The following is a 9,905-nucleotide window of genomic DNA, read 5'->3' as shown; positions in this document are numbered from 1 at the left end:
ATTACTTATTACTTTTGAGTTGGATGTTGGAACAGAGAAACACGGCCAAATTCAAATGTCATACAACTACTTACTTATATGTATATAGTAAGTTGTCCCTCATGAGAAACTATATAGTAGTTAACTCTCTCTGTTTCAAAAAAATAATTCATCGAAAATGGGAAAAAAATGATTATATATAGAAATTGGGCAGAAAATTGTAAATGTAAGGTAGATTAATATTTTATTTGATGCTTTTATTTTCGGTACAAGGGAAGAGAGAAAAAAGAGAGATTGTACTCTTCCAGATTCTAATCTATATGTGCACATTTGACTATTGTGATTGTGTTCCAAATAAGATTAGCACGATCGCAACCGTCGAATAATGTATAATGTATATGATTGATATATTAATACACTGGTGATGCATTTGGACGAACCAAAAAAAAGTACAGACATAATTGTCATTTCAAATATAAAATATCAACTCATTTAAGTCAAGTTTTTTTTTAAATAAAAAAATATTCAAACATAAAATTTAAAAAAATTTAGAGTTTTTAGACTTGTTAATAAGTTAATGAGCTCGAGATTATGCTTTCTTCTTCACACCATGTTCTTTTTATAATTTTCCAAGTGAGTGTTTTTAGTATGTTTAATATGTGATATAATCCAATGTAATCCAATGAAGTAATTAACAACATTCTCCAAGAACTTGCATACAAGCTTTCCCTCAAATAATAATAATAATAATAATAATAAAGCCATTAAGTATGTTATAACAACTAGTGTAGGATGTATTATAAATTTGTAATACTAGACTCCTTTCTAGCTTCTGAGTTTCATAATGAAGCAATTGGGCGTCCTAGAGCACCGTACTCCAAATAATTTTTTATATCTTTCATCTCACTATGTGCTTGCTTTGCTTTCAGGGGAATTCTAAGATATGTTGACCTAGCAAAGTATTTAAAGAGACCTAGCAAAGTTTATCTGTGATAAATTCTTTTCTCAAATAGCTGAAAAATTATTGGGATAAAAAAAAAACTCCATTTATCTGATTAATTTCATCCCCAGATTTAGTTGGAATTAAAAACATTATATCACTCTTTTATTCTAAGAGAAAAATAACTAATCTAACTTTAGTAATATATTAGAATGACTAATTTTTTTTATATTCGTATTCAAGTATTCACATTGTAATGGGACTATAACGTACTCGCTAATATGTTAGAATATATTTATAGTGAAAATATTTTGATATGAAATGCTCTTATGTGATTTTATTTATTTGTGATGATATTTTTAACCAATAATTTTAAAATTAAGTCTGAGAAGATAATATAATAGTTATTAAATAATTTATATTTAATTTAATAAATATTTACCATCTTTCTCGAAAAAATTTATTTATGTTAAGAAAATAGCAATAAGATCAATTTGATTATTTTTAACTCTTATACTAATTAGCAATTACATATTATTCTTATCTCATATTTTTATCTAATATTTATCCAATTTTTTTGAGCCAAATACCCAAAAATAATTTTATCACATAATAAATCACCATTTTTTTCTCTATTTTAATTCTATCTGTCAGACGGTAGTATGTGTTTGGTTGCTAAAGTAAAATGTAATAAAGTGAATAGACTTCAAAAGTCAAAATGAAGAAGCAAAAGAAAATTTAGGTAGTTTTTTTAAAAAAAAATTATTTGATTAAAAAAAATAAAGAATTTTGGGAGATTTAATAGTGAATCCAAAAGTCTACTCTGATCTGATGCGGTAGTCACATCGGATAGGAAAGGTCCTATCTATCTTACTTCATATGATCTAATTTAGATACTTTTATAGTTTTTGGCCGATTTATTATTTCTAGGTAAATCGATGTCTTAAAAAAACGATCTAATTAATCGCTTTATAAGACATAAATTTACGTAGCAAGATGGTTTACATGAGTTGCTTTTCTGTGAAAGCATTTTATTGTTCTAAAATTGTTCTGAAACAATTTTATCCACCGATTTTTGTTATTTACCTAAGAAGAATTATGAGAGTGCTTACTTGGCAAAAAATATATATAATACATTGATAAATATTTAAAAAGTATAGTTGAACAGTATCAGGTTGGGAAACAATAGCAAATTGATCGAAAACTTGATATTTTTGTGTAATAGATAGACTTAAGATTATTAAATATCCAGATCTATACTACTTTCTTCTACAATCGTATATTTAGTGGAGTTAGGATGAGAAAGAGAAACTTTACAAATGAATCCTCACCTTCAGGGGATTTTGATTGAGAATACTAATTGTTTCATCGTTTGGCTCAGCTTACAATACCACCTTGGAAGGTTTGAGATCGTTTGTTTGCATCATTGGATAACTTCAAGGTGAAATGAAAGATAGGTAGAGAGACTAGAGAAAATAACAGCTAATATCAAATTTGAGAACTGATAGATAAGCTAATCTGCTTGATTTGGTGATCAAAGAAATTAATGTTTTTTAACATAAACTCCACATATCCAATCAGATATTAAATCTCACAAAGAGAGGAAAAGAAACATCAGCATAGGCTACGACCAGTATTCAGTAGACTGTAGGGTTTTAATTTCAAGTTAGTCTTAACAAATGATAGTTCAAATACAATCCGATGCAAAATTGGACTGCCCGAGTACAAGCATTACAAAATGGCAATTTCCCCGGGGAAAAAAAAGCATTACAAAATAGGCAATTTCTCTCGCAAGTTACTGCAGAAGATGGTGAACAGCACTCAGCAAATATAATTTCCGCCAGTCACTCTTCGTCTGAGTAATTGAACTTAACTGAATGTGATTGTAAATCAATTTGTCCACCCCTGTAAGTTCCACGCTTCTTCTTGGTCTTCTCGTGTCTAAAGTCCCTGAAGTACCATTAAGAAATACATTAGCATCATGTTCACATTGCAAAGCATACCCATCTGCTGAAAATTTTGAAACAAGGGGCCATTTGATTTGTTGATGTGTTTGAAGGCTGTATCAATTGGAGCATAGAATATCATATGAGTTCAGAAAACATAATATATTAATTTGACAATCACCCAAAATAAAAAAATAAAAAAACAGTTTTCAAACCTTCTGTTGAGAAGATAAGGTCGGTTTGGTCTACGAGGTTGTTGGTTTTCCTTGTTCCTGGTTTCCTAATGCGGTTCTTGTTCAAATTATATGTGATGCCCGGAGATGCAGTATTTTCAAAATACATTGCACCTAAAAAAGCTTCACTACCTACTGATATTGTAGAACCAACAATACTTGCATGGTTCCACATATTTGCAGACTTCTAATAAAAACCTTAAATAATGTTTCACATGAATCAAAAGAGCGCTGATTCAATTCCAACCCTTTACCCTCCACCTTAACTAATTTCCCCCACGAATATCATACCTTCCTCTGACTTGGCCAAGAATTCCTTGTGCTTTTGCACCATATCCACTGTCTGCACCACCCTGAGAGATGATTGCAAAGATGACAAAAGGAACAATGTTTTAGTTGCAGCCAAACATACAAGGAACAGAAAGATTACAAATTAAACTTGGATCACAAAATTAGACAAATAGATGACAGATGAAGTACCTTAGCCCAATATGAATTATCTTGAAGTTTCTCATCAGCAAATTTAACCTCCTCTACCTTCACCCTTTGAAATGCATTAATTGTCGTCTTTGGCTGCATGAATAATAGAAAAGCAATGATGTGATCTCTTTCAAATGTGATGTTTCAGGCTTTAAAATAATATGAATCGGGACGAAAATATGCAATTCAGATTTGCTTTTCAAAGAAAGGGACATTTTTTTCCGGTGAATAGATGTCATTTAATTAAGAATGGCACAAACAATAGAGAGATGATTCACATGCATGTAATTGGCTGAGGCATGATTGTGCTGCTTCAAGGACTCAAACTCAAAACAGTCAACAGAAGAAATGAGGTAAATAAATTGTAAGACCAACCAAAACAAAGTCTGGAACAGCATTACCTCATGGAACGGTTGGAAGTGACCAGGAATCATGATGTGAACTACCCTATCTTGAGGCAATCCAGACATGGATGACCTAACATATGAACATTAAATGTGTCTACAAGTGCACTGAGAGTCAAAATAGAATGACAAGTGATAGTTAAACCAAATAACATTTTTTGACTGTATTTTGGTGAAAATCGTCCTTATGCCCCATGCCATTTCTAGAGTAGATGAATGGACAATCTAAGCTAATATTACTTAGCATTAGACATGATCAAACGGCTCAGCCCAACCGTGCCCGGCCCGGCTTGGCCCAAGCCCGAACTACCCATGGGCAGCACGGGCCAGCACTTTGCCCGCCCAACCCGGCCCGAAAGCACATCCGTTTGGCCCGCAACTAGGCCTGCCCGTCTATTACAGACTTTGCCTGTCTACTACAGTAATTTAATATTGCTACAGTAAAAAATTTTGGTATTGTACCATTTTGCATTATTTTAAGCACATCTTTAAAATTTTTTAATTTATTTTTTAAATGGAGGAACATAAATATTTTTTTTAAAAAATAAGCTAATAGTTAAAAAAAAATCTAAAAATATCTAAAATATGGGTTGGGCCGAGTGATTGGTGGGTCGAGCCGGCCCGGCCCGACCAGCTAGCTCGATCTTTCACGGGCCGACGGGCGGTAACGGGCTAGACTATTCTAGCCCGGCCCGAGTGATTGGTGGGTCGGACTGTGAACAAATACTTAAACCCAGTTAGCCCGAAAAACCCGGCCCGAACCCGACCCGACCCGCCCGATGATCATGTCTACTTAGCATGCGAAAAACTTGAGAATCAAGAGTTTGATGTCCTTCTAAAAGGACCCTTAAAGATCCATGATAAGGAACAAATTTCTAGATGACGAGCAAACCCTGCCTCTCAATCGCCAAGAAGGTTCATGCCTTATCAATGATACTAGTTTATATTCTGTTATCCAAAAGTGGTAGATTACAATATAATCTAAACACTGACTGTACCAACTGATAGAAAATTGCACTGTTTGAATGACAAATTGACATCATAGCTCGATTATTAAGAGAACTGACAATATCCGGAAGGGGCAAAAACATTAGGAACCAAGAATGAACAATACATTCAGTTTGGCCATGGATATTGAAATTATTACTCCTTTTGATTGTAGACGGCAATACCCAGCAACCTATTACTAATTTAACCATCTAGTTGATTTAACCATTTGCAATAAAAACTATCAGAATATTCAGCATTCCTGCTAATATTGGAAGAGGACTGCTAACTTAAGCAAAAAAGTTTCTGTTAATCATAAGGAACATATAGCTCCTAGCCATCTCAACATGCAGATATTAGTTCTTTAGATCACTTCACCTGAAATACATCATTCCAACAGTAGTATGCAAATATACTCTATTGCATGATGCCAGTTGAGATAATGTACAACTAGAGATGCAGTCTACACATGACAAACATACAAAAAATAAAAAAAAACACCATCCAGAGGACATAAATACCTCAGACGAATTCTTTCCTTTTCCGCATGCCTTCAACGATGTGTTTCCTTCCTTTCCATTATTTTCAAGATGTCCATTTTCCAGTTTGTGTCCTGCTAATTCCTTGCTCACATAATTTGCTCCAGAACTGTCTTTGGCAGGTGTTTTATTGCTTTCATCACTTTCCTCTACTTTCCTCTTTTTATGCTTATTTTCATGTATTAACTTGTCAGCTTCAGGGATTGCTCCTGCTTCCTTGTTATTTTCAGCACCTTCATATTGGACATTTGAATCCTTGCCTGCAACATCATTGTACACTTGGGATCCATTTTCTTCGGAAGGAAACCTTTTCCTCTTCTTGGGAATTTTCTTCTCAACAATATCAACAACATTATCCACGACAGGGACATTTTCCTCTCCCTTATCATTAGGAGAAGCTCCTGCATCTCTCTTATCTGAGATCAGTGCGCTTGAGTTCTCAGAGGACGATTTTACTTTCTTCTTTTTCTTCTCTCTATTTGTTGAATCATTGTTGTCCAACGCATTATCATTAAATTTCAAATCGCAACTTTTTTTGCTCCTCACATCCTTGTGCGTTTCTGTTTCCTCAATGTTCTCAGTCAACTTTTTCTTTTTCTTACCATGTTTATGGTCTGCAATTGACTCCAACGAGTTGTTTACAAGTGACTTCACTTCATCTACTGTATCATCAACAATCTCTTTAAGTTTTCCACAATCGCCAGGTTCATTGGCCTCATTACAAGGATCAACAACAATTTTGTGTTTCTTACTTTTCTTTTTTTTATCATTTTCCTGGAGCTTCGGCAACAAAGTTACTTGATCAACATTCCCCACTCCTCCACAATTAACTACTTGTTGAGTATGTACAGAATTTTCTGACAATGAGTTAGAAGCTGATTTATGTTTTTTTTCCTTCTTCTTTTCGGTTTCACCATGTGAAAATTCAACTGCTTTTAACTTCTTAGAGTCGGTGTTGTCACCCGAAGCCTTGGATTTTTCCAACTCATCCTCAGAGATGTGGTTAGTGGAACTTTTACTCGTGTCATTCTTTGTTTCATTATCAGCTTCATTGTTTCTCCTTTTCTTTTTCTTGTGTGTCTGTGTGGAGGCATCATTTATATTCTCCCCTTCAGCTTCTCGTGAAATGGCAACTTTTCCAGAATCTGCAATATCTGCATGTGAAATCACCCTTACAGCTAGAACAAAAAAGAAGCAAGGAGAGCAAGGCTAGATGTAAACTCTAAGTAATTAGTTGCTAGCTAAGACGAACATTGTCAGAAAATGTAGATAAGAATCAGGACAACACTGTCAGGAATAACAGAGAAGAAAAAGGAAATACCTTGTTGCTTTTGGCAATCAATACTAGCTATTGGAAGACAGTTGCTGCAAATTTTAGAAACAAGCTAAGAGCATCAGTTTACAGGGAGTAAAGAACTTGGAAGTAAAATTTAGCAAGTTGCGGTTTAATAGAGCCAATAATTAGGAGATTCCCAATCAACTTCATGAACCATCAGTTTGGTCATCTGATTCAAACTTTAAATTAAAAGTCAAGAATAAACCAACCATTATATTTGAAAAGAAAGTAAAATCATGAAATTGATAAAATAATAAAAGTAAAGACAAGTTTTAGTTGACTAAAGCAGGTCTGATGCTGGTATGGTCAAAGGAAGACAATGATAAAGAGCCCAAAAGGAACCACAAATAATCGAGCATTACAAGCGGCTTCAGTGCTCTACGTCAAAATTTCCTGCTGCTATAGATAATATAAGCTATACAAATAAAATACATTAAGTATCTCATGCACCTTTAAGTATTTTACTATTTTACAAATCGATATTGGTAAAATCATTAATAGGCATGTGAAAACAGAGCCGGCAGAGTTCAGTTATCAACAACTTAACTCTACATAGATTCTTGAGATTAATTTTCCAAAAGGTTGGCAATATTCAAAATATTACAATGAAAGATATGCCCTATAATACCTTGTATCTAAGAACCTGGAAAATAGATCTTCTAACTTAAGAAACGATGACACCCGACCATCAACCTGCACCAAAACAATATCTTTCATCTAGGTATGTATATACAAATATATGAGGAAACTAATTCAAATATCCATAATAGGATCAAATTATATTTTTTGAATATATTTGAGCGAGCATGCGAAAAGCTAAGCATTTCCAATAAAAAGATGTTACTGAATGTTGTTCTCATCAGCTTGAATAAATTGTTACAAAACTTTACCATTTAGAATCAGCACTCATGTAGATAATAATGAAAGGCTAAATCGAGCTAGTTTTACCCAAGGAGTTATCTATGCATCTAAATGGTGTTATATACTCCCAGAGTTATCTATAAAATTGAATATAATCATCAGTCATAAACCCTCCTATATATATTTATATGTATTGTCATGTAACTTCTCAGCTGCAATGATCGATGTATCTACTAAAAAATCCGATTTTTTTTATTGGATTGGGGAACAGGATCAGATCAAGAACTATATCGACACCTCAATCTGGGCTTCAGACTGGAATGCAGTAAGAGTCTTAGAGAACCCATTGCTCTTGAGGAAGGCCGCAATTGCTTGAAGAAGCGTCTCTCTCCCCTTCCCTTTTCCAACCACAGCTCCACCATTGGCCCGATCCAAAGCTAGTATTTCCGGTTCCTCTTTAACCTCCTCTATGGTGTCCGACAACCTCTTCCTGCTCTTCTTCTCCTTCTTCATCTCCTTCTTGCTCTCCTTATCCTTCCTTCTCTCCTTGCCCTCCTCCATGGCCGCAACGCTGTGGGATTCCAACATTACTTGACGAGGAACGAAGCGGATCGAGGAAGATGTATTAATGCGCTCGGTGGCTTCGAGCATGAGCAGAGAGGTCTAGGGTTTATGAACAAGAAGGCGATGGCTTTTGAAGGGGATACGATCGACTATGCGAGCATGGTAATTCGTGCGGCAGCGAAGCTTCTGGAATCTCGCCCGCTGAACCCGAACCAGTCTTGTTCGGAGCCAGATTTAGCGGATTCGGATCCAAATTCTATATCGATTAAGCTGTGTGATGTGGGTTTGGACCTAGTTAACGGATCCGATGTGGATACACCTGAAATCTAATGCTCGACGAGGCTTATATGAATTGCGGCGTTGTTGGCCTGTTGATTTAGCTACCGTTCTCACAAGCAATTCATGTTGCACTTAAAATCCCTTTTTTTTGTTTCCACAAAAAGTCTATTGACTCAGTTTCATTAATAAAATAAATAAAATATATATTGGAGATTACCCAACATATGCAATCTATTAACCACATAAGAAAATACTAACCACTACTTTGCATAGTGATCAAGAATTGTGAATTGGGTGACTCTAGCCATAATCTAGATGTGTTGTTCAAAATATGTCTAATGCATCGATCGTATGTATTCAATAATTTTAGTTCTCAAATTTGTAGTTTTGTGTATTCCATTTCGAGTACAATCTAAATTATCAGATGTGCACGATCGATGCATATCTAATAACATGCTCGGAATAAACCTCTATTGATTATGTTGCATTATTAGCTCTGGTTTCAAGAAAAAAAAAGTGGTTCAGATTTCTCTCATCTCAATAGAAAATTAAATATCACTATCATTAATTTAGAAATAAAAACATGCTTAAAACTTGTCTTCCCAATTCTTATGAATTTTATATGTAGGGGTCAAAACGGGTCAAATTAATCTGATTTCATATTTCAGTTTTGTCGAATGTCAAGATTTTCCCATCCGTCTTAATAAAAAAAAATTGAATGAATATTTGTGTATTATATTGTTTGAAGTATTAAAAGAATCTCAACTGCAGTTTTCATATGGAAATATTGCTTGTGCCGTACATATATCAGTCATTACTCACAGATTTTCTAGAAATTTAGAATATAAATACGAACGTATTTAAATTCAATTGGTGTCCAAGATTATATTTAGCGGATATAATAATTATGTTCGCTATCTGTACCTGATTCTAAATTCAAAGGAAAAAAACATCGTTTTTAATCCCAACTTGTGTGATATTAACCGTGCTTATTATGAAAAGGCTAACAAAGTTGTAGATATGACAACAAATATAGCTACCATGTCTACTGCATTATTATTTAGGATAATTACATTAATATTTTTTTAAACTATTACTTATTTTTACGTACACCTCCTCAATATTGATAATTAGCAAGGCTAATGAGTCTAATGTAATTATCCCTTCTATTTTTTTACCTTTTTAGCGAACAAATATTTTGGCATTCCTGCCCCAAGATATTAATTTTGACCTCTTGCTTATAGCACAAAGGTGTTTAATTAGGGGGGGGGGGGAAGAAGATGAGAAAAATTTGCTAGTCTCCGGTCAACTGCCAATTGAGTCGAGTACAATTCCATGCAAAAATTTGAGAGTCAGC

General features: G+C 34.2%; 1 protein-coding gene across 2 annotated transcripts; it reads right to left on the bottom strand.

The window, feature by feature from the left end:
• Positions 1-2,555: 2,555 nt before the first annotated feature.
• On the bottom strand, positions 2,556-8,483 carry LOC140783693 (uncharacterized). 2 transcript variants are annotated; one of them, XM_073130665.1, is made up of 7 exons: positions 8,003-8,483; positions 7,473-7,537; positions 6,830-6,873; positions 5,491-6,662; positions 3,579-3,671; positions 3,390-3,451; positions 2,556-2,869 (listed from the first exon to the last, which is right to left on the bottom strand). In XM_073130665.1, exons 1-7 carry the CDS (start codon positions 8,354-8,356, stop codon positions 2,764-2,766), a joined length of 1,896 nt encoding a protein of 631 aa, XP_072986766.1. In that variant the 5' UTR covers positions 8,357-8,483; the 3' UTR covers positions 2,556-2,763. The 2 variants fall into 2 exon arrangements, with proteins under 2 accessions (XP_072986766.1, XP_072986767.1); XM_073130666.1 differs by having other exon boundaries at positions 5,491-6,653; positions 8,003-8,440.
• Positions 8,484-9,905: the final 1,422 nt, after the last annotated feature.

Source organism: Typha latifolia, chromosome 3, assembly GCF_019914945.1.
Source record: "Typha latifolia isolate L0001 chromosome 3, TyphaL0001v2, whole genome shotgun sequence".
NCBI classification, from domain to species: Eukaryota; Viridiplantae; Streptophyta; class Magnoliopsida; order Poales; family Typhaceae; genus Typha; species Typha latifolia.
This window is presented reverse-complemented; position numbering and strand designations above follow the sequence as displayed.

Bases quoted from the DNA above. Each gene is read 5' to 3' on its own strand.
- LOC140783693 (XM_073130665.1), bottom strand. From the start codon at position 8,356: ATGCTCGAAGCCACCGAGCGCATTAATACATCTTCCTCGATCCGCTTC. The intron at 6,663-6,829 runs GTATTTCCTTTT...TTTCACATGCAG, and splicing joins TGATTGCCAAAAGCAACAAG to ATATTGCAGATTCTGGAAAA. The intron at 3,452-3,578 runs GTACTTCATCTG...ATCATCTCTCAG, and splicing joins ATAATTCATATTGGGCTAAG to GGTGGTGCAGACAGTGGATA.